The sequence below is a fragment of the Saccopteryx leptura genome, chromosome 1 (genome assembly GCF_036850995.1).
Source record: "Saccopteryx leptura isolate mSacLep1 chromosome 1, mSacLep1_pri_phased_curated, whole genome shotgun sequence".
NCBI lineage: Eukaryota > Metazoa > Chordata > Mammalia > Chiroptera > Emballonuridae > Saccopteryx > Saccopteryx leptura.
In genome coordinates this window covers 235,947,476-235,973,025 of record NC_089503.1, presented here as the reverse complement: position 1 = coordinate 235,973,025, position 25,550 = coordinate 235,947,476, and the positions used below count along the sequence as shown (strand labels likewise).

At 35.6% G+C, this 25,550-nt stretch overlaps 1 protein-coding gene across 2 annotated transcripts in view; it reads right to left on the bottom strand.

Moving 5' to 3' along the window:
- GALNTL6 (polypeptide N-acetylgalactosaminyltransferase like 6) overlaps nt 1-25,550 on the bottom strand; it is a 1,118,979-nt gene that overhangs the window by 626,794 nt on the left and 466,635 nt on the right. For both annotated transcript variants that reach the window (XM_066387896.1, XM_066387897.1), the window contains exon 5: nt 23,028-23,194. In XM_066387896.1, the coding sequence (XP_066243993.1) occupies nt 23,028-23,194 (167 nt within the window). The remainder of the gene's footprint in view (nt 1-23,027; nt 23,195-25,550) is intronic.

Genomic DNA, 25,550 nt, shown 5'->3' with positions numbered 1-25,550 from the left:
CACGGATTTGTGGATTTAGTTACTTTACAACAATCAAATTGCTTGTATTTATTTCAACAATTTTTATTTTTATATATTTTTAGGATAAATACACAACTGGTGTCATTTAATTAACATTAATTTTATTGCCATAGTGTATGAACTAAACAGGTGATCTTCATACTCCCTGCAACCCTTAGTGCTAGTAGCATTATAATTTTTATTTTTGAGGATAAGATAGAGGTTGAGTCAAGGTTGCATTCCAATTCTACTTTGCTATATCTAAGCATTAGTATCTATTCTTTAGAATTGAACATGAGCTCTGGAACTGCCATGTGTCTTCTTCACATTCAATAAGGAATCATTTGGGGACTATAAATTCAGTATGAGAAGTTTATATCAGAATATATCATATCCAACCCAGGTGCCTCTTTTGTTAACCACGACTGAAAAATAGTTCCAGAATTACAGCACTTACAATGTCCCTGGCTCTTCTATAAGAGCTTTTTAATGATCATTATAAAACTATTTCTGAATTGGTTTATATAAAAGGGAAGTACAGTAGTATTTGAAGGTGATATAAAGTATTTAATACTTACTGGTGCATCACAAAGCCAGTGCAGGTGTTCTGATAATATTATACCTGTGGTATTCAGAGACATAGTATGCTGGTATTTATTTTCAAAGTTTTGTAATAAGAAAGGATTTCTCAGACACATATTGACTATCATTTTATGTCCTCAGTTAATATTAAAAAAAAATAAAATAAACTAGAATCTTTACCAGTGTATAGAACACTAATGGTGTTGAGAAAAACATTTAAAAGTTCAGAGTTTGTCAATTTATATTAACCTTCTGAGACACGCATATCTGTGTTTCAGTGGATTAATTTAAATTTCTTTGAAAGAAAATACAAATGCACTAAGAATTATATAGTATAACTAAACTATTAATTCAAGCAGATTTTGTAGTGCTTATTTGTAGGAGTACAAAATGGAACATAATTTTGCATTATTAATATGTCATTAAAAAAGAAAATCTGACACAACTCTTATTCTAATTTCTTTCATGTGAGTCAGAACACTGGACTATTTTTAAAAACTAAAAATGAATAAAAGTAAGTTATTCTTTTTTATTAGAGAGAGAAAGATAGAGAGAAGCATCAACTCATTCCACTTAGTTGTGCCACTGACAGCTTCTCAATATGTGCCCTGATTGGGGTTTGAACCAGGAACCTTGGGGTTCAATCAAACACTGGTGACCCCAGAATGGAATCAGTGACCTCAGCACTCTAGGAAGTAGCTCTATCCACTACAACACCAGCCAAAGCAAAACTAAGTTTTTCTTAATGACACATAGGACAAGCATTCTTTTACAAAACAATTTTTCCAATACAGATCACGTGAAGAAATTGCAAATAGGAGCAAGCATGTACTCTTATTAGTATCACCTTCAGAAAACTTGTCCATCTAGTGGCCTTACAGGACAATTTATCTTCTGGTGAATTACCAAGGTGTAGATGTATAACTGAACTTTGCAACTTTAGAAACCCAACTCTGTCAGCAGATCTCAGCAGAGGTTCAAGTTAGTAAGGGTGAGCACAATAAAAATATTACATCCTCATAAGAAGCCCCTGCATCCTTGTAGAAAGGCCATTAAGGGAAGAAAATAACAAGCCTCTTTAACACCTCTTTGCTAGTCAACAGATGAAACAAATACCAGAAGATGAAAACACTCGATATTCCTGTGAGTAGAACTTTCCTCCTGTCTTTATTTTCTCTCTTGCAATGAAAAACATACAAAACAACAACAACAAAAGGCACATCATCTGGTTTGGTTGCAATCTGATGGGTTTGGGAACCATTATGATGCTTTTAAGGTGCTTTGCACCTCTCTATTAGAATGCATGGGATGATAATTTTAGCACATAAATCTCAGAAACTAATTCTAATTTCTGAGTGGAAGCATTCATGTACTGAGTGTGTCTTCAATTCATCTACACATAGTAATCAGTCAGTATCTGAAGCTAGCAAAGTGTTAATAATGTTTTTAAATCCTAAAAAAAAGCAGAAAAGAGTATTATATATCTTATAAAAACTAATATAAAATGTCATTTATGTCAATTATAAATAAAATTATTCACATTCATAAATTTAGTAAATTTAAATGATTATAGCTGCTTTTGTACTTCTGTATCTATATGTAAATTTTCCAGATTTACCAAATAAAATAGTGGGTCACCAGTTACCTTTGAAATTTTATCTGCAATTCAAATTCAACTGATACACTGTTTTATATGTCCATCATAACTATAGAAAAACACTTAAAAGAAAACAATATATATATGTAGTATTGTATATAGAGCTATGTATGTATTTTCTATAAAACCTTAAGTAATATAGCTATAAAATACAGCTTTAGTATTAAAAATAATGGGGGGGGGGATTAACAGTCACCAATACACATGCTGTCAAATTATGTAGTTCAAGTATTCCACAAATTGGTTTCAAGTTGAAATGAATGCAGATGCAATGCTGTTTTTTTTCACAATGATATAAGGCTTATCTTAGTTTTTTGACAGGGTCTGTACATAACAAAGCACTTAATGGAAGCTGAAATTGTCTTCAATTATACCCCATGTCTAAAGGTGGGTCAGCTTTTAAATGTTTCTGATTTTTGCCAGGGTTACCAAATTAATAGGACTGCATGAACTCTTGTCCTTACTTAAAAGTAAAACCAGGAGGAATGCACTAAATATGATTTTTTTTTAAGATTTCCCATATTAGGCTTGGATGTGAACTCACAAGTTCATGCGGACAAAAGGAAGCTGAAGAAGAAAAGACAAGGATGGAAACTGAGGTTTGTTGCAGCTGTGGATGCTAAGGGACTTACATTCTCCTTTTAGAAATGGAGCAAACTTTCATCATTTATAATTTAATTTATTGATTAAGTGTTAAGAATCTACTGTTTTTATATTTTAGGACTATAGCAGCGATAAGAAGCAACTGTGTCTGCCTTCCCAGAGCTGGTAGTCTAATGTAGGCCACAGATTTGCTATTTTAACTTAAATAAAAATTGTTTTGAGAGAAAATTTTTCTGTTTCTTTTTGATTTATATGAATTACTACTTTATATATAATATTACATATTTATATATGTATATAAAATAGTAATTCATATAACTATATATATAAATTTATCTTACCCCGTCCATTAGTTGAGCATTCTTACTTACTGCATATGTTTGTTTCATTTTGATTAGGGATAATCAGGTAGGAAACATATTCCTCTGCACACTTCTTATTTAAAATTCTGAATCATTGTATATAACATTAGAGCAAATGTATTCAAGAAATATTTCTCTTCCCATCACATGCCACACTGAGTGGGAACTGAGACTGTGAAATAAAGAAGCTCTATCTTTTTTCAACAACTAATAGATTCCTGCCCTTGGAATTAAATTCTTTTAAAGATCAAAGAGATTTTTCATCAAAATAAATAGCATTTATTTTGTATTTAACAGAAGACTCTTCTGACATTGATCATGAACAAGTTCTAACCCTAGTTTAATTAAATTGACCATATTCTGATTTCTTAAAATTCTCTTTTCCTGGAAAAATCAAATAACATGCTTAAAATAATTAATACCATATCTTATATTACTTACAAACTCTCTCAAAGGGTGATAACTTAATAGATCAGGAGCTTGTAACATTTGAAAATAATTGTTGCAAAGAAGCACACTTTGTTCCTGGAAGTTCCATTATTTCTGACATATGTCATAATTTTACAGTGGCAAAGTTTTCTATTTTGTGGACTATCCTATCCACTTTAATTAATTAAGGGAACTGAAGAAACAAACTCTAATAGCTAAAACCTAGTTTTTCACATTGAATTTTTAAGAAGTGAATGATTTCTATTTCCAGGATAAGTAAATGAATAAATATACAGATTGGTCCAACTCACAATAACGTTATGACTATGACCCAGAATCAGGAAGAAATTATATATACATACATATAACGATGATCCTCTTGTTCAAAGAACTTATTAGCTCGTATAAACTCATATCCAAATAATGTAGTAATTGCACTGATACTGACTCAGGGTACTGTGATAGTAAATAAAAAATAATCCCAAAGGTAGTAGCGAACAATATTTATGAACTAATATAAGTCAACTACTGTCTAAGCACTTTACACATAATCACTTTATTACTTATAAACACCCTATGAAATGAGTACCATTATTATATCCATTTCACTATTGGAGAACTTAGTCAAGGGTGTGGTTGTTTGTTTAAAAGTAACCTTTTCAAGGCCTCAGAGTAAGTGGCATAAGCTGACATGGGAGGGTTTCAAGGAAAGTTGACTGAAGGTGTTATATTAGTCTCAAAAGATTAGTTAGCATAAGGGACAATGGCCTGTGCTGTTGATTTTTCAGTTCAGAAAGAAATCTCTGGTATGGCTTCTATAAAAGTTGGTTCTCAGACTTCTGTGTGATGTTGTGAGTGGCAAAGTCTAGAAAATCCATTTGTTATATCCAGCAGACCCATATCTTAAATAAATTTCGGTGGTTTGGCCATGAGCACTACTGCTTTTCGGCAATCATTTTACTGCATACTTAAGCTTGGAGTTATGTGTCTTCCTTTACAAGGTCTTTAGGATTTTCTCAGAATTTGACCCAGCTGGGACCTTTTTAGACAGAAATCTGTGGAGATATGTTTCAGGTAAAGAAAGCAGGATTTTAAAAAACACAAGATTTATAAATATACAATGTAAGGGGATAAAACTTGCCATTTTGCAATGACAAAAATTGCAACATTAAATATAAAGGTCAGCTAGAGAGCTAATTAAAAGTCTCTTGAGGGACTTGGCCATACTAAAGGTGGGGATTTGTTCAGGCATCCACAAGCCAAAGAACAGCTTTAATAAAAGAGGTAATTTGGACAACTTTGCTTGTTATAATGATCAGTTTGGTAAGAAATGATTCATTTCAGTGGAACAAAACTGGGGGCAGGGAAACAAGTGAAGTCAGTGAATTGAAGCAATTGTAGAATGGAACTTCAAGAGGGGATGGCTCAAAGAGTACTCAGGGGGTACATTTGGCAAGATTTGTTCATTAATTGGATGTGGGATGTTGGGAAAAAGAGAAATAACAGGGATAATACTCAGGTATCTAATTTGGATGAATGATGATGTCATGAGAAGTGGGAATGAAATTAGGAAGAAGAAATAGTTTGAAATATCTATGGGTCATTTAAAGCCAGAAGTCCAGTACTTTGTTGAATGTTTGGATCAGAAGCAAGAGAAGAGTTTAATTACACAGAAAGAAGGAACTCAAAGAGAGTTCACACAACAACATGGATAGTGGGGGATGAGTGGAACCCTGAGATCACCAATGTACAAGGAGAATGAAGGGAGAGAGGTCCATGCGAAGCCAGAGAAAGAGTGAGTATAAATCATGCTCTGAATAAGAAGTGATGTAAGCAGTGTCAAATAAAGCAGTGAAGGTAATATTAAATTATTGTTATATAATTTAAGTAAGTCTCTTTTTATTTCCTAAAGGTACTTATTTAATGAAAATAGATTAATTAAATTATAAATTGTTTATCTTAGGTATGTCATCAGACTGTTATACCATTGGGCTTTCTGCAGGACTTCATACTGATGTACAGCAATCTTAAGTAAAGAAAAACTCATTTGACAACAACCAGCAAAACCAATATGTTTAGAAATTCCCAGTAGCTTACCGCTGAGAGTCATATTGCTAGGCATATTTTGGACTCAGCCTGTATTCTATTTAAGTAGAGGTACCTCTACCCATGCCTGTCTCACTTTTCATAGAGAAGTACGACAAAGTGGTTTACTCAGTCTGTGCCCATATGGGCTGCTCGGTGCCATGCAATCTGGAGTAATCTCAGATGGTTATAGGAGTGGCCAGGGAATCCAGGGGCCATTTTGTTACATTGGGTCTTAAGGGATGTTATATCCAGATCACTCCTGCTGAGATAGGAAGCCCCAATATTAAGGAAATCTGAGCTTGTTAATTCATACCTCTCTGTATGCTAATGTTTTATTATCATTGAGGTCCTGGCCAGTTGGCTCAGTGGCAGAGCATTGGCCCGGTGTGTGGATGTCCCGCGTTTGATTCGTGGTCAGGGAACACAGGAGAAGCACCCGTATCCTTATTCATTTCTCCCTTTCTCGCTTCTCACTTCTCTCTCTCTCTCTCTCCCTCTCTCTCTCTCTCCTCCCCTTCTGCAAGCATGGCTCGATTAGAGTGAGTTGGCCTCAGCATACTACAATGGAGTATGGCCCCTATTGCAATGGAGCAAGAGCCAAAGATAGGCAGAGCATCACCCCGTAGTGGACTTGCCAGGTGGATCCCGGTCAGGGCACATGTAGGAGTCTGTCTCTGCCTTTCTTCCTCTCACAAAATATTTTTAAAAATAAATAAATAAAAATAATCAACCTGTGCTGACCCACAGTACTTAATGTTTTTCTTTTATCACTTAGAAAACACTGATGCAACTACTTTAAAATTTTTCCAAAGATATACAGTGGTCTCTTGTCTATCGCAGGGGTTAGTTAGGTTCTAGAACCCCCCACAAGAGCCGAAAATTCACGAAGTAGCAACCTTATATTTATTTTATTATTTATATATATTTTAAGGTTTTGTAAACCCTCCCCACAGTCTTATAAACCTTTCCCACACTGTTGTTAACCTTTTCCACACTTATTTTGCTTATTTTACCATAAAAATAATTTTTAAAGATATATAAAAATATCTATATACCACAAAATCCCATGATAGAGCAAAAATCCTCGATACAAAATTAGATATATACAATTTAAAAATCCATGATACAGTAAGACCACAAAAAGTGAACTGCAATTCAGCGAGGGACAACTATAGTACATTAAACTTGGCAAGCCTTCTTGTATATATAGACACTATGTATCTGACTCAGGCTTGGGAAAATAACCCCAGCATCATTTCATGAAAATTATTTATGGTTGAGATATACATTTTGCAATTTCTCTGAGCATGCTGCAATGGTTTAGACCTTCAAGCAGGTTGTTAATATATATTCCATATAGAGTTCTTTATCTGGGGTTTAGGAGACAAGTCAGGAAAAGAAAAAAGGATGTGTATCTAATTGAGTGCTAGATGTTTGCTTACTCCTCCTTTACTCCCAGTCTAGCTTCTCTCTGTTCCAGAATGACTTTCATCTTCTGGGAACATTTTATACCAGAGTGGCTCTGGGCAATCTGAAAGATGGCCTAGATTAAACAAAGAAAAATTTATAGACACAGACAACAGTGTGGGGATTGCAGGAGGGAAAGGAGGGAAAGGAGGGTTGAGGAGGGATAGACGGTGGTGGAAGAAGACTATAGTTGGGGTGATGAATGCACAAATTAATATAAAGATAATATATTACAGCACTGTACACCTGAAATCTGTTTAAATTTATTGACCAATGTTACCCCAATAAATTCAATATTAAAAAGAAAGACTTGGTTTCTATGAAACGAAGCAGGATTGGTTGGCTGCCTAACTCCGGAATGATGCATTAAGAATAAAGACAGGGCCCTGGCCAGTTGGCTCAGCGGTAGAGCGTCGGCCTGGCGTGAGGGGGACCCGGGTTCGATTCCCAGACGGGCACATAGGAGAAGCGCCCATTTGCTTCTCCACCCCCCCCCCTTCCTCTCTGTCTCTCTCTTCCCCTCCCACAGCCAAGGCTCCATTGGAGCAAAGATGGCCCGGGCGCTGGGGATGGCTCCTTGCCCTCTGCCCCAGGCGCTAGAGTGGCTCTGGTTGTGGCAGAGCGACGCCCCAGAGGGGCAGAGCATCGCCTCCTGGTGGGCGTGCCGGGTGGATCCCAGTAGGGCGCATGCGGGAGTCTGTCGGACTGTCTCTCCCCGTTTCCAGCTTCAGAAAAAAAAAAAGAATAAAGACAGAATCAGATGACCTACCTGGGGCCAGCCTCAAATCCATTCTCTTATCTCAATATATTCTATTTTACATCAGAATTGGAAAGCTACATAAAACATATTTAACTATGTTTCATAACCCATTTTATTACACTGTGAGCCTTTTAGAATGTTAGAAACACTGTTTTCTCTAGGAGGAAGGCTCTGATTGGCCCCCTGCAGTCCTGGAAGGCCATTATACTAAAATTTGTGCCTTCAAGTCATTATAATTCTCACAAATCCTCTATTCCAATACTTGTGTATACAGGGTGAAATGATGGTTTCTATTAAAATCTTGATCCTAAAGCAAAAAAGAAAAAATCAGTAATAAATTAGATTCAATTATTAGAATACCTAATAATTGTCATACAATTTTATTAAATTCAAGATAGTTATCAGAATGGTTCTAGTTTCTCAGAATTAGACTTCTGAGAAAATCACAGAGGAGAGGAACACTGCATATGTAAGCATAACAATTGCATGTGTTTTTTGTTGGTTTGTTTTGTTTTTGTGTGACAGAGACAGAGAGAATCAGAGAGAGGGACAGACAGACAGGAAGGGAGAGAGATGAGAAGCATCAATTCTTTGTTGTAGCACTTTAGTTGTTCATTGATTGATTTCTCATATGTGCCTTGACCAGGGGGCTACAGCAGACCGAGTGACCCCTTACTCAAGCTAGCGACCTTGGGCTCAAACTGGTGAGCCTTGCTCAAACCAGATGAGCCCGTGCTCAAGCTGGCGACTTTGGGGTCTCGAACCTGGGTCCTCCACATCCCAGTCTGATGCTCTATCCATTGTGCCACAGTCTGGTCAGGTACAATTGTATGTTTTAGTTCAATATTTATCTAAGCATGTAAAATTGACTTAGTGTGTGACCTAGGAGGCTACCTTTCCGAAATTCCATGTATTCACCTATAAAAGGTTACAAATGTCCCATGTCATCTACAAATTACTTCATATCAAAGATACTATCATTCTACTGTGGAATTGTTACTTGGCTGATGTTAAACTTTTAATTCTTATTAGGAGAATTTTGTTAAAATACATTTAATATACTCAAAAAAATTAATGTTTAAAACTTAACTTACCAAAAATCTTGTCTGATGAGAGACAAATAATTTTCTAAGTGTTATAATTCAGAATAAAGGAGAAATTATTTGTGTTTTTTAGCACTGTGTCAATGCAATCATTTTTTAAAAAATTAATATCAGATGGATATTTAGACATCAAAAAGAGCTTCTTGACATACTGAACATTGTATTATTAATGCTCACGAGTTGAAGTTTTCTGACAAAAGTAAAAATCATAAAATATAACCTATTTTATCTGAGTAAGTTATGCCTGCCAGAGATCTGAAGTCCAATATACATAAAACAGTTTCATGCAAGTGATACCCTATCAAAACAGCTGTCTTCCAGGAAAATAAATGGAATTTAATCTGCCATAAAATAGATTGCACAATTTATTTTTCTTGAGTAAGTCACACCTTGTTGGCATTGGTGAACTGTAACAGCTTTGCTTTGAAAAGCAGCACCCTCTTCTACGCCAAACTTATACTCATTTAACCATGGGAAGTCTTCTTTCAGAAAAAGCAACTGGATAGCCAGATCAGTTATCTACCACCTGATAGGGTGATTATACTTTTCTACATTTAAAAGGACTAATTTTAAACACTAGCCCTAAATCATTGTTCCATCCCAAGATAAGTTTTAAAATGCTTGTTATGAAGAAAGAATATATGAGATGGTCATATATTGTAAGCCATTTAATGTCATCAAAAAATGACAATTTCAATGCTTCAGACTAATATTTAAGCAAAGAATAGAACTGCAAAAGAGCCATATGCTAGTTAGAAAAATGGCAATAAGAGATTCACCATCTCTTTAAAATATTAGGGAAAAAAACTTTAATAGTAACTCATAAAGAAATATAAATATTCATAACCCACAAATTGACTAACCACTTTATATAGGTATTTTTAACAGCCATCCAACAATAGAGGTATGGTATGTTTTAATTTGTTTATTTCATTTGTTTACAGAAAATATATTTAAAATAACAAAGTGAATGAAAGCAACAACAAAATTTTCCAACTATGAAATTGGTTCCAATATTTTATATAATGTTTAACATAGAGTTGATCTAGATAACAGAGTTTAGGTAGTGCTTCTTTATTTTATTACACATTTTCCCAAATGCTTCTTATTGTATTCATAATTAGCCTAGAAGCATTTCATTCTAATGACTATATTCTCTTAAATACAAATTCATTTTCTACATTAGATCATTTAAAAATGTTTTGTTAAATATAACCACATAAAAATATCTATTCGTATGGAAGTTGCAACAAATGCATCTTTGTAAATGGAAAATACATTCTGGCCCTGGCCAGTGGCTTAGTGGATAAAGCATCAACCCAGCATATGGATGTCCTGAATTTGATTCCCAGTCAGAGCACGCAGGAGAAATGACCATCTGCTTCTCTCTCTCTTCTATCCCCCTTCTCTCTATATTCCCCTACCACAGCCAGAGACTCAATTGGTTCTAGCATGGCCCTGGGCACAAAGGATAGCTCAGCAGGTTTGAGCATTGGCTCCAAAAGAGATTGCTGGGTGGATTCCGGTTGGGGTGCATGCAGGAGTCTGTCTCACTATCTCCCTTCCTCTCAGATAAATAAATAAATAAATTCTACTGAATCTTAACTGAAACTTAATTTTATTTCATTTAATATAGATATAGTGTGGCTTTCTTTAAAAGACAGAACATAATTTCCATAAGAATCATTGGCAATGCTCTGAACCTACCAGTGCTTGTATTATAAAGGCTAATTTATACAACAATTCATTCAGAAAGAAGGGGGAAGAAGGGATTGGATCAAAGCAGGTGAAGGGATTAGACAAAAACAGATACATAACACATATAAACAGACAACAAGGTAGCAATAGACAGAGGAAAAGGGGGATGGAGGTCTGGAGGGGTGGAAGTAGGGGGGGCAAACGGGGAAGAAATAGAGTGGAAAGAGATCTTGTGTGGGACATGGGGTGGTATACAGTGGGTGTTATATTGAGTGGGGCACTTAAAAACATGTCAATACAATAAATTAAAAATAAAAACACCCAATACATTAAGACTACACACACCTTTATAGTATCTCAAAATTCTTTATCACAATCTGTAAAATAAGCACCTATGTATAATGAATTTCTACTAGATTAGGTAAAACATTCTGATCTTAATGAGAACTGTAATAAATGTATGTGTAAACCTCAGTCACAGTCATGAAAACTGGAGAGATTACCCACATTAGCTCTGAGAAGAAAACAGATATCACAAGATGCTACTCCAAACACTAAGGCAAAGCAGGGACACATCAAGGATAGATAACTCTCAAGATTATTATCAGATACATTCTTTTGTTTATGTAGACATTTACATCATTGTGAGAATAAATTTTAATTTAAAAATAGAAGTGAGAAATCCAAAAGTGCTTTGCCTTCTGATACAGATTCTACTCAATAAATGTTCTGTCACTAACAGCTAATATGCCTATTTTATAACTTCAAAGAGACTTTTTATTAGTTAATTCTGTAACTTTCAAAATTTCTCTTAGAGGTGGTAGACCCATTTTCCTGTGACCTGGAGAACACATATATTTTTACATTCCTATTTATGACCCTAGGAAACAGGATCACTCTATGTCTTAGACTCCTTTTAAACCACAAATGCTAAACTAATTGGTGAAGTACAACTATCTTATTAAAGCTAACCATTTGACCATTATGCAACATGATATACAAATTGGTCATTAGAAAAACAGCATAGCTTTCAATTCTTCAGTATACAATGCTGAATTTCTAAACAGAAAAGTATACAGTTGTTTTAATTTTATGTGTGTGTATGACAGAGACAGAGAGAGAGAGAGAAAGAGAGAGAGAAAGAAAGAGAGAGAGAGAGAGAGAGAGAGAGAGAGAGAGATAGGAACAGACACAAAGGAAGGGAGAGAGATGAGAAGCATCAATTCTTCATTGCAGCTCCTTAGTCTCCTTAGTTGTTCATTGATTGCTTTCTCATATGGTCCTTGACCGGAGGACTGCAGAAGAGTGAGGACTCCTTGCTCAAGCTAGCGACCTTGGGTTCAATCCAGCAACCTTAGGCCTCAAGCCAGTGACCATGGGGTCATGTCTATGATCCCACACTCAAGCCAGCGACCCTGAACTCAAGCTGATGAGCCTACATTCAAGGCAAATGAGCCCGTGCTCAAGCCAGTAAACTCAGGATTTTGAACCTGGGTGCTCTGCGTCCCAGTCTGACACTCTATCCACTGAGCTACCACCTGGTCAGACTATAGTTGTCTTAGTTTATGCTACCTATTAGTATTTAATATTTTTATTTTAAAATATTATTTTTATAATTTAAAATATGAATATTAAATGTAAACAATTCAAGATTCATTTACAGTGACTGGCTCTCAATAAATCTGAGCTATAAAAACTGCTTGTCTCATAGTCTAGTGGAGTATTTGATGGAATACCAGCACTAAAACATTTTTGTTGACTGTATCTCAGATTCTTTATATGCACTTTAGCGTTAGTATTTTATCATGTAAAATAAAAATGCACTACCATTCTTCTCCTGTTTTACAACCTTTTCACAGTGATGATATCCTCCTACTCCAAGAAGCTGTAAAACTTGTGCTAACTGATTTGTCTGCTCATGGAAACTTTCCTGACTGTATACTCAGAGACTATTTGAGTAAAATAGGACCTAAAAATCAAGACTCAGGTTCATGTGGGAATTGATTAAAAAGATTCCCACTATTAAAAAAATTAATAAATATTTAATCATGTAATGTGTCTACAATTTTATGGTAACATGATTCTTTAAAGAAACTGCTTACATATATATACACACATATATAAACTTCACACACACACACAAGTATATATTTCTTTTTCTGAGTTGGCATGAAAATTATTGAATGATTCCAAAGGAAAATAGAGCTATAAAACATTGAAAGGCATCTGTGTAACAAGGAAGGAAAACTGGCAAAGGAGAAAATAATAGCAGGAACCTGAAATTAAACATAAGATGCTATAAAATGAGTTTGTAAGAAAGCAGAGCTAATGTCTATAAATTTGTGAATATGTCAAATTTATCAAAGAAATGAAATAATAAATGTAAAACAAAACAAAATAATATAGGGATAACTGTATAGAAATTCTACCTCAGCCATTCCTTTACAGATATATAAAGACAGTATCAATTATACACTAAACAATAAAACAAGAGAAAATTTATTTTATAACTATAGATAAGAAACAGTTTTTCTGAAGTTATGCTGTTTATGCATCTATATTAATCATTGAAGTATAAACTTCAATTTTGAAACATATGACAGTTATTCTGAAACTTTCATTTGCATAAAAATCACATATATTCTGTTAAAATGCAGGTTCTGATATATCTGGATAGGGCCTAAGTTTCTGCATTTCTTTTTCTTTATATTCTATTTTTAAATTTTTAAATTTATTGTGTTAACATGGATTCAAGTGTCCCACTCAATATAACACCCTCACCCCCAACAACATGTCCCCCATTCCACCCCCTTTGTCTCCCTCTTTGACTTCCTCCCCCCATTCCCTCTGGGATTGGCTGTCCTGTTATCTATCTTTGTGTGTCATGTATATATAATTTGACTAATCCCTTTACCTCCTCTTATCCCGCCCCTCATCCTTCTTCTCTCTGACAGCTGTCCCTCTGCTTTCTGTGACCTGGCCTCTGCCTCTATTTTGTCCCTCAGTTCACCATATTCATCAGATTCCACATATACTGTAAGTAAGACCATATGATATTTGTCTTTCTCTTCTGGCTTATTTCACTTAGCATAAAAATCTTCAGGTTGCCCTGGCCGGTTGGCTCAGCGGTAGAGCGTCGGCCTAGCGTGCGGAGGACCCGGGTTCGATTCCCGGCCAGGGCACACAGGAGAAGCGCCCATTTGCTTCTCCACTCCTCCGCCGCGCTTTCCTCTCTGTCTCTCTCTTCCCCTCCCGCAGCCAAGGCTCCATTGGAGCAAAGATGGCCCGGGCGCTGGGGATGGCTCTGTGGCCTCTGCCTCAGGCGCTAGAGTGGCTCTGGTCACAACATGGCGACGCCCAGGATGGGCAGAGCATCGCCCCCTGGTGGGCAGAGCATCGCCCCTGGTGGGCGTGCCGGGTGGATCCAGGTCGGGCGCATGCGGGAGTCTGTCTGACTGTCTCTCCCTGTTTCCAGCTTCAGAAAAATGAAAAAAACAAACAAACAAAAAAAAAAAAACTTCAGGTTGAACCATGTTATTACAAGAGGTAACATTTCCTTCTTTTTCATGGCCATGTTGTATTCCATTGTGTAGTATTCCATTTTTTTATCCTCTTGTCCACTGATGGACACTGGGTGGGCTGTTTCCAGATCTTGGCTATTGTATACAATGCTGTAATAAACAGAGGGGTGCATATCTTCTTTTGAATCAGTGTTTTGAGATTCTTAGTATATATTACTAAAAATGGAATAGCTGGGTCAAAAGGCAGTTTGATTTTTAATTTTTTGAGGGAATTCCATACTGTTTTCCACAGTGGCTGCATCAGTCTGCATTCCCACCAGCAGTGCAGGAGGGTTCCCTTTTCTCCACATCCTCGCCAGCACTTATTCTGTGTTGTTTTGTTGATGAGCGCCATTCTGACTGGTGTGAGGTGATATCTCATTGTGGTTTTAATTTGCATTTCTGTGATGACTAGTGTCATTGAACATTTTTTCATATGCCTATTGGCCATCTGTATGTCCTCTTTAGAGAAGTATCTATTCAGTTATTTTGCCCATTTTTTTCCATTGGATTGTTTACTTTCTTGGTGTTGAGTTTTAGAAGTTCTTTATAAATTTTGGTTATTAACCCCTTATCAGACGTATCACAAATATATTCTCCCATTGTGTGGTTTGTCTTTCTATTTTGTTAATGATGTCTTTTGCTGTGCAAAAGATATTTAGTTTGATATAGTCCCATTTGTTTATTTTGTCCTTTATTTTACTTACCTGTGGAGATATATTGGCAAAAATATTACTATGAAAGATATCAGAGAGTTTAGTGCCTGTGTTTTCATCCAAGATTTTTATGGTTTTGCGACTTACATTTAAGTCTTTTTTCCATTTTGAGTTTTTTTGTGACTAGGGTTAGTGGATGATGTAGTTTCATTCTTTTTTTTTTTTTTTTTTTTTTTTTTTTTGCATGGATCTGTCCAATTTCCCCAACATCATTTATTAAAGAGACTGTCTTTACTCCATTGTACACTCTTGTCTCCTTTGTCAAATATTAATTGACTGTAAAAGTGTGGGTTTATATCTGGGTTCTCTGTTCTGTTCCATTGATCCGTATGCCTGTTCTTAAGCCAGTACTAAGCTGTTTTGATTACAGTAGCCTTATAGTATAACTTGATATCAGGAAGTGTGATACCTCCCACTTTGTTCATCATTTTCAAGACTGTTGAGGCATTCAGTTACTTTTTCGGTTCTATATAAATTTTTGGAATATTTGTTCTAAATCTGTGAAGTGTGCCATTGGTATTTTAATAGAATTGCATTGAATCTATAGATTGCTTTACGTAGTATAGACATTTTAATGGTGTTTAGTCTTCCTATCCATGAATATGATATATGCTTCCACTTGTTTGTATCTTCCTTAATTTCTTTATTCAATGTCTTATAATTTTCTGAGCACAAGTCTTTTACTTCCTTGGTTAAATTTATTCCTAAGTATTTTGTTGTTGTTGTTGTTGTTGCAACAGTGAAGGGAATTGTTTCCTCAATTTCTTTTTCTGAATTTATTGTTGGCATATAAAAATGCCACTGATTTCTGAATATTAATTTTATATCCTGCTACCTTGTTGAATTCATTTATCAGGTATATTAGTTTTTTGACTGAGACTTTAGGGTTTTCTATATACAATATCATGTCATCAGCAAATAATGACAGTTTTGCTTCTTCTTTTCTAATTTGGATGCCTTTTATTTCTTCTTCTTGTCTAAATGCTGTGGCTAGGACTTCCAGGACTATGTTGAATAAGAGTGGTGAAAAAAAAAAGGAGTGGTGAAAGGAGGCATTCCTGCCTTGTTCCTGATCTTAAATGGATTGCTTTTAATTTTTGCCCATTGAGTATGATGTTGGCTGTGGGTTTGTCACTGATGGCCTTTATCATGTTGAGGTATGTTCCCTGTATTCCCACTTTGCTGATAGTTTTGATCATAAATGGATGCTGAATTTTATCAAATGGTTTTTCTACATCTATTGATATAATCATGTACTTTTTATCCTTTGTTTTGTTTATGTGATGAATCACATTTATTGATTTGTATATATTGTACCAGTCTTGCCCTGTCTTTTGTAGTCTCTGTTGCTGGCTGCTTGCTGGGCTCTGCCACTGAAAAAAACCTCTGGTGGAGTCTAGAGCGTAGGGTAATTCAGGGATTAGGAAGGGTGGTGGGTGTGGCTCCACCCCTCGGTTCCAGGTGTCAGTCTGTCCAGACATTTTTCACAGACCTTAGTAGGGTGTGACCCAAGGAATCCAGTGGGTGCAGCCTCTGAGACCCAGAGATGTGGTCTGCCCACAGTCTACATTATTTCTACTGAATCTCTGGTGAAGTGGAAGCACCAGTCATAGTCTTGGGAGCTTGTGGGGGTGGGAAATAGGGAGGTCTGCAGCCTCAACACCAGAAAATTGAGTCACTGATGTGCCCCCTGCTTCCTGGCTGACTTCTCAAATGACCCAGTCTCCATAGGGTGGGGCAGTTCCCGAGAGAAAGGTAGTTGTTTTATCCCAAGCTGATGCCACACGGACGGGACTGCTCCACCCAATAAAAATGGCACTGCAGTATTGGAGAATGATTCAGCACAGGGGTTCCAGTGGCTATCCCACACAGTGTCTTTCCCTGGCCCTCCAATTTCACACTCTTCTCCCATAACTCTAGTTCTCTCAGCCCTCCCGCTACTCAGGTAAGTGGGTGTGAACAAGATTTTCTGCACTGGCCCTTTAAGATGGAGCCTGCATCTTTGAGTGCTCCATCTCTTTCTCTCAGACAGAAACCTTGGCTCTTTTTACTACCAAATGCTGTGTGGGCACCTCTTCTAGACTCTGGGTCACCTGACCTGGGGCTGAGGAACATCCCCTCTTAGGGCGACCCTCCTGGCTGTGAGAGTCCCTCTGGATCCTCAGCCATCACTTGCTCCTGAGAGCGGAGCAGTCCTGTCCGCTTCCTCGCCTTTCCTGCCAGAATCTGTGTGGCTTCTTCTGTGATCCTCGGTTACAGACTTCTCTGAGTTTAGTTCAAAGTTGGTTTTTCAAGATAATTGTTATTAAATTAAGTTGTAATTTAATAACAACTTAATTATTAAAGTTGTTAATAATGTCAGTTGGGACATTTGCCTACTCAGTCGCCATCTTGGAATCTTATAGATTCTGCGTTCTAACTTCAATGGGATGTTGACGCTTCTGGTCTGCGGACCACACTTTGGGCAGCCACACACCATGCTGTCTGCAGAAAAGTGAACTGTATTTTTCCTCTAAATGTTGGAAAGATAGTTTCAAGTCTCAGATTTCCACTCTAATGAGTACTTGGAGCAGAACAGGTCTTTGAGAAACTCAGATACTCAACTACCTACCTTTCCTGACTAGGAAATTTGAAACAAGCAGCAGCAATAGTGTGTGTGAATGTGTATGTGTGAGTGTGTTTATACATGTGTGGACCAAGAGCACAGTAGTTCTTCCATACTTGCATTTATGGAAGTGTGTCAGCAACTCTCTGGGTACTGTCCTCAATTTGAACTCACATTCATCTAAGCACAGAGTTTAGAAAATTGTCAGGTTCAAATATATCCTATCTCTGAGGTTAAGCCTCAGCTTATTTCACACATTTCAACATTTTCCATGTGGATGCTGTTAAGGTTGCCTGGAATTTGGAGATAAGCCCAGGATTAGTCCTGCTTTAAAGTCATCATGAAGCCTTGTTATAGGCCTCAAGTTAAGTTGTTAAATGTATTTCTGAGAGCTTATGAAAAAAATATAATCACATTCACTAACTTGGTAAGCTTCAGATAGCAAAAACATTGTGCTGTTGTTGAAAATTCACCTGCAGGCACATACTTGCATGGTTTTATAGACAGTAGACTTATGTTCTGAGGCTAAAACAACATTTGGTTTGCCAAGCTTGCTCGAGGAAGAATATCTAAACTGAGAACTGCTAAATGGGATACTGACTTTTTACTTCAAGTATTTAGATAACTGGGTCAAACCTATTCAAGCAGATTTTTACAAATCACTTTTCAATGCTCATAAATATGTAATAATTACAAATTACTAGAGAATTTTCTTTATTGCTGTGAAACCAACTCCAGAATTTTCAAGTCATTGTATCACTTACATTTTTGAAACGATTATTCCAAGTGATAGTAGCCTTATGCTACTTGTTTTTTACTGTTTCTTTTTTATTAAATATTTTGGGGTGACATTGGTTGATAAAACCATACAGGTTTCAAGTGTACAACTTGATAAACACATTATCTGCACATTGCTTCTCATGCCCATTGCTCCAAGCAAAGTCTCTTTCCATCTCCATCTATCCCTGTTGCTTAGTCCCACCTACTCCCACCTCCTTTCCCTCTGGCTATCACCACACTGTTGTCCAGGTGGGCCATGTACATATATTTTTGCTTAATCCACTCACCTTTTCTTACTCTGCCCCTCTAACTCACCTCTACTTTGACAGCTGTCAGTCTGTTCTATGTACCTATACCTCTATTTCTATTTTGTTAGATTATTTTGTACATTACAGATATAAATGAGATCATGTGATATTTGTCTTTCTCTGACTGAATTATTTCACTTTGCATAATAAAATCCAGGTCCATCCCTGATGCCACAAAAGTTACGATCTTCTCTTTTTTACAGCTGAGTAGTATTTCAGTACATAAATGTATCACAACTTTTTTATCCACTCATCTGTTGATCGGCACTTGTGCTGTTTGCAGATCTTGGTCATTGTCAATAATGCTTCAATGAACAAAGGGGTACATACATTCTTTCAAATTAGTGCTGTGTTACCAAATTTGGTACCAAATAATAAATAAATCCCACTTGATCATGGTGTATGATCTTTTTAATGTATTGCTGGAACCAGTTTGCTAATATTTTTTTGAGAATTTTAGCATCTATGTTCATCCAGGATTAAGTCTTGTCAAAATTTTATTGACCTTGGCCAAAGGACACTGCAGAATAACAGGAGACCTATTGCAAAGGTATTAAAATTCAAACTGAACAGGCTTGGAATTGGAGGAATATATTTCTAAAAATAAAGTGTAACATTTCATAAATAATTTCCTAAAAGAAGCCAAATAATTCACTCTATAGTTTTTGGTGCTTTAAAATTTCTCTAGCCTATTTAATTTGAATTTTAAAGAATTGGTGGAAAAGATGCTATATATTAAAGGTTTATGATTTCTGGGTTGTCAAAAAAAGTATAAGTATACTTTCTGGTATAAACTATAATAGCTTTTAACAGCATGGCTATAGATAATATCAAAATTAAAAGGAGCAGATAAAACCTCTCTTAGAGGCTCTGTGAACAAGAAGTGCCTTAGGATAGATTCGTTTTTTTGTGATAGTGAAAATAATCTTTAAAGAAATTTTGATAAACTCTCATGTAAGACCACTCATATAATTTTATGTGGGAAATATGCTCTATTTGTCTTCCTTTTGATGAGAGTTTAAAATTTAATTTTTCTTCTATATATAGTAAATTACCTACTTTTTAGTAAATTTAGAGATTTCTTTAATGTTAACACAGTTCTGATTTTTTCCAAAATATTATAGAATTTTCTTCACATGCCCTCTGATGTCTATTGAATCTGGAGATAATAGGTGGGTGAATGGATAGATGGGTGTGTTGGTGGATGGGTGGGTAGGGGGGTGGATGGATAGATAAATGGGTGGGTGAATGGATATGTAGGTAGGTGGGTGGGTGGGTGGATAAGTAGGTAGATAAATAAATTCTTATAGACTGGATTTGATTAAATTGAGAGCATCTTCTTAGTACAGAGATTACTTATATTATAGTTGCAGAGAGTTTTTGGAGAGTAGAAATCAGTAACTGAGAGCAACTACTCTCCTTTGTAATTCACACAATTCACTTTACCATGCACGGTAGCACTCTATCATAACCTTATTATGAGAAGTTTCTTAAATAACTGAGGAGTTACCTAAATAACTAAGGAGTTACTTATCCCTATGTTGATAAAAAAAAAATGTCTGATATATAAGGAAGTTAGTTAATTTTTCCAGTGTTACACAGTTAATAGCTGGTGATGAAAGTCTAATCTGTGTTCATATTAATTTTTTATATTTTCCATTATTCAAAAAGCAGGAGTAATATCTCTTAGATCCACTTAAATCCTAACATTTTATCAGATGAAACATAATCATCTGAGATACAAGTTTGGAAGAAAAGCCTTTCCTAGTCCATGCACATTTGGAATTACACTGTATTCTACAAGATAATAGAAGTAATTTTATCAACTACATCTTTCAAAGTTTACTTTTACATATATAGATACATTAATATAATAAAATAATGATATTTAAAAATTTTAACCTTTTGAAAATTTAATGATCATAAAGTAATTCTTAGAATCTGAAAGTTCATAAAGAAGATGTGGTATATCTATACAATGGAATACTACTCAGCCATAAGAAATGATGAACATAGAGCCATTTACAACAACATGCATGGACCCTGAGAACATTATACTGATGAAACAAGTAAATCAGAAAAAGCTAAGAACTTTATGATTTAACACATAGGTGAGATATAAAACTGAAACTCATGAACATAAAAATGATGTGGTTACCAAGGGGAGGGGGAGGGGCGTGGGGATGTGAGGGAAGAGGAAGGGGAAGGGTATAAAAAGAACAAATATAGGGTGACAAAAAATGATTTGACTTTGGATGATGGGTATATAACATAATCAACAGTTCAAATGCTATAGAAATGTTTACCTGAAACCTATGAACTCTTACAATGTCACTGTGTTAAACTTGTTAAATTTAATTTTCTAAATGAAATTTTTAAAAAATGAGAGTTCATAGGAAGAGAATATCTAAGATTAATCAAAGCATTAAAATATTTACTCTTTACAATGTCCAATAAGAAAATCAAAAGCACCACGCTTATTCCAGATAATCCTTTTTCTGTTTTCCTACTTCATGAACACCAATGATATTATATTGACAGTCTTCTGGAACTCAGTCCCCAGGTGACATTACATGCAGAAGGATAGTCCATCAGAGTTGTTGTACTACTGTACAAAAGATGACACTGATTTAAAGTCAAGACAAATGTAGATGACATTATTTTCTCCCTCTTTAAAGACTTTCAATCAAAAAATACCTCTGAGAAATAGCAACAAAAATTGTTGTGTACACCATGAGTTTCTACTACCAAGTGTTTCATATTATTTTACCCTAGGTCAAAATTCTGTTGTATTGAGTAGTTTACTAAGACAAATTATGCAGACAATCCTCCACAGATACACCATCTGAATTCTCATAGTCCCAGTCAACCAAGAAAGACCAGTTATTGATAAGCAGCCTGTGATCTCTATTTCCTTGTTCATTTTTAAAAATATAAATGCCAAGTTTTAGCTTTACCATATTAGATGCCTATTTTTAGTCTGAGGTAACAGTGACTACTTTGAAATAAGTAGCTCAATTAGAATAAAAAGGAAATCAATGTGTTATATAAATAAATTTTTAAATAAGAAATTTCCATTTTAGATACTGAATTATATTATTAAGTAGTATTGAATGCACATCTTTCAAAATGATGCAAGGCAAAAATTGCTTTGAAATCAACCTAAATCACTAAGTTGGTAGTTTAATATTTTAATGGAATGGTGTTAGATCATCTGATTTTTGTCATATAAACTTCAACACATATTACTATTAGGCAGATCCTGAATCAATATTTGAAGTGAATCACTGAAGACTAGAAATCTTTTAAAGAAACCTGGAAACATACTAAGCAGTTTTATTTGTAAAACTATGAAGAAAATGATGTTTTTTGCTGCAAATGGAATTTCCAAAATTTTTATTAAATAGGAGTTCAAGACGTATTCTCTTGTGAAGCATATTAATAATGTGCGATTAAACTAATTTACTGCCATTCTTTGTTAAAGATATACAGGATTGTTAAGAAGAGCTCCATCACACAATAAAATATATATAAGGTAGAAAATTATATAACCAAATAGATGAATATCATTAGAAAAGGTTTCCTTCTCTCCATTCACAGCAGCCAAGATAGAGAGAATTTATTTTCTCTGCATTACCAACAAGTCTCACATTTAGAACAGATTTAATTAATAAAATCCTAATCTCAGGAAACTTTCTGTATTTTACCCCTGTTTTATAAAACCAATTGTTTATCAGAATGCTAAATTATTAAAACTTATGTCAATTTTCTAATACATTGTTATACCAGATTATTTTGTTACTGTTCAGATATAATAAAATAGCTAGAATTTCCAATGACAAATATTTGTGTTTTCCTATCATTTTTAGTAGTTATGAAGTAACATAAACAGAGCCTGGAGAATGTATCATACTTATAAATAATAGAGTAGATACTTTTCAGAAACAGAAACAGGTTTTATATTTCTACTTGAATATTTCACCACTCATAGGTACTTACGTTAACATATTTTACAGTGTTTGTCCTGAAGCCGAAAGCAGAATTTGAGACATTTTGCCAACACCTGTCTAATTTACAACAGGAATGCAATGCAAATTACTTATAGTTCCCCAAAGGCCACCAATAACTTCTCATTTCTTCTCTTTTGCATTTGGCCAACATTTTGTGAAATCACAACATAGACAAAACTTCTTAATCATCTTCCAGATAGCATCAGAAAGAAACATCATAATAATATTCTTCCTTTTTTAAGACTGTAATGTTTGTGTAGGTGATAACAGAATCAGATGAAATATTAACTGTATCTTACCTCTGTCACTGAAGTCATCTACTAGAATGATTTCTGCTATCAGACTTTCCGGGGTTCGGTTAATTATACTGTGTATAGTACGCAGGAGTGAAGTCCAACCTTCATTATGAAATGGAATAATGATGCTGGTGTTTGGCAGTCTTTCCAGGTACATCTTGTGCTTACAGCTGGAAATGATAAAGGAGGAAAAAAGCTAGGTCAAATGCGAAAGTATAGTATATGTTGTATTTCTTCCTACGCATTATGTTATCAGACAGACTAGAAAACTTGACTTTGATACTAATACAACCAGAGCTTGTACATCATAATAGTTACTTTACTTATTTATAAAATCCATTCATAATTCCTGTTTATACTCATACTTAATGAAATAATTGTTTATCACCTTTGTATCCTCAAATACAAGATAAGAACTGCATTAAAATGTACCCTTGTGAACTTAAAATTTTCTTATGGTTATCTATATAGTAGTAACGATGGCAAATTTATGCATTAAAATTGTTTCCACTGAGAATATGGTAAATGTTTAGAAAGGTTTACCAAAAATGTTGGAAATTCAACTTCTTTAATAATTATGCTTAATAAGTTTTGGTTGTGGTACATTTCAGTGGCTGGGTAGCCTATGAGGCTCTAAAGGGGGAAAAACAGTATTAAAATGAAATAAATGAAGAATTAATCTTCAATTATCATATGTCAAATCAACCACATAATAAGATTAAGTTCCAAATCAAGAGAAAAGATCCAAGATGGTGGTAGAGTAGGTAGAAGTTACACCCATTTCCTCCCAGGACCAAGTTGGAATTACAACTAAAATTTAAAGCAATCAATCTGAATAACCAACTGAAGCCTAGAAGTCTTACCATGAAGAATTCACAGAAGAAGACTCGAAGGAAGGGTGGAGATTAGAAAAGGGCTGAACCTCCTCCCACTAGCAGTGGCTGAGATTCCAGAGGGATATCTCAGATGCAAAGGTGGCCCCTGAGGAGCCAGGGGTCTCAAACCCAGGCTAGGCTCTTTAGTCCAGAGCGCCAGAGCTAGGAAGAGGCATCCATATAACATCTGCCTGTGAAAATCAGAGGGATTTCTGTCCATGGAGAAAGATGGGAGTTTGCAAGAAATTTAGGCCCATTCTTAAAGGGCCAACACCCACAATTTCATTGGTAGCCACTCAACCTGGGCTCTGTCAGAGAGAGGGTGGAGCAGGCTAGAGTCATGCGAGGAGAATGTGGGGTTTTTGTGGATCAGGGAGAGGAGAGTTCAAGGAACATCCACCAGGGTCCCTGTGTTGAGCTCCTCTCCCACACTGCTGACTCCGTCTTTCCTGGGTGGAGCACCCCATCCAGATGGCATGAGCCTGGGGAAAGCAATGGCCCCACCCTGTGGAGCTCAAGCTCTGTGGAGGAGTCAGTGTCTATGCCTGATATGCTGCGATTCAGGCTGACTCCTAGGGAGTCGGTGCATTTTATTCTTCCCTTTGACTTTTTAATTATCATTGAACGCTGTTCAGTTTTTTTTTATATATATAGTACTGTATACATAAAAATGGCATTATCCTCATTAGTAGACTATTAGCAGTAAAGTTACTTTCTTTACATAAATGTTTGTAATTGTTTTTTTTCCAATTAGACCACACTGAAAACTCATTAATACTTGAAGTTATTATTATTTCTCAAAAACTGCAAAATCACATCAAACTATCTAGGTTCAAATGATGGCTTTGCCACTTACTACCTGTGTGAAAATGGACAAGTTATTCAACTTCTATAAGACTAGTCTCTTTTGTAGGTACTGTAGCATAAAATAATTACCTTTTTTATAATGTTAACAAGAATTAAGTTAGCTAATCCATTCAAAGCCCTTAGTACAGCATTGCATATGATAATAGCAAGGGTTAGATAAATACTATCATCATTTTTCTTGTGATTATGTTGTTGTTCTGTAATTATTTTACCTGTCAAGTTGTCTGTGGAAGAAGGCAGGGAGCTAAGAGAGAAGGAACTGAATGAGGAAATGTCAGACACACTTAGGATACAATAGTGAATAAATTAGGGTTTCTTCCCTGAAGGATTCACAGACCAGTGGACAGATATGTAAAATGATTAGACTCAAATGAGACAAGTAACATAATCTATGGCACACAGGCAATGAGAGCCTGAAGAAAGTATGACTAACTTTGTCTGAAAGGATTAGGGAAGTCTTTATAGATCAGTCTGTATGTTAAGAACAGATCACAGTAGGATCTTGAAAGAGATTCTAAAGGAATTTATTTGGATGTTAGCCTGAAGTCAATGTGAACTATTTCACATACTGTTAATGATGAGGAAGACAGGACCATGTTTACATATTGCCCTGGCAACAGGGCCAACAATGCATTGAGGACAGTAGACTATAGGCAGAACAATGATTGTAAAAAGTCTGGCAAAAATTAATGAGGGTGCTGATCTGGTTGTTACTCCAAGGAAAACCAACCTCTTTGTGACAGTGTTTAATCTGATTGAATTAGTATATTTTGTCATTCTAGCA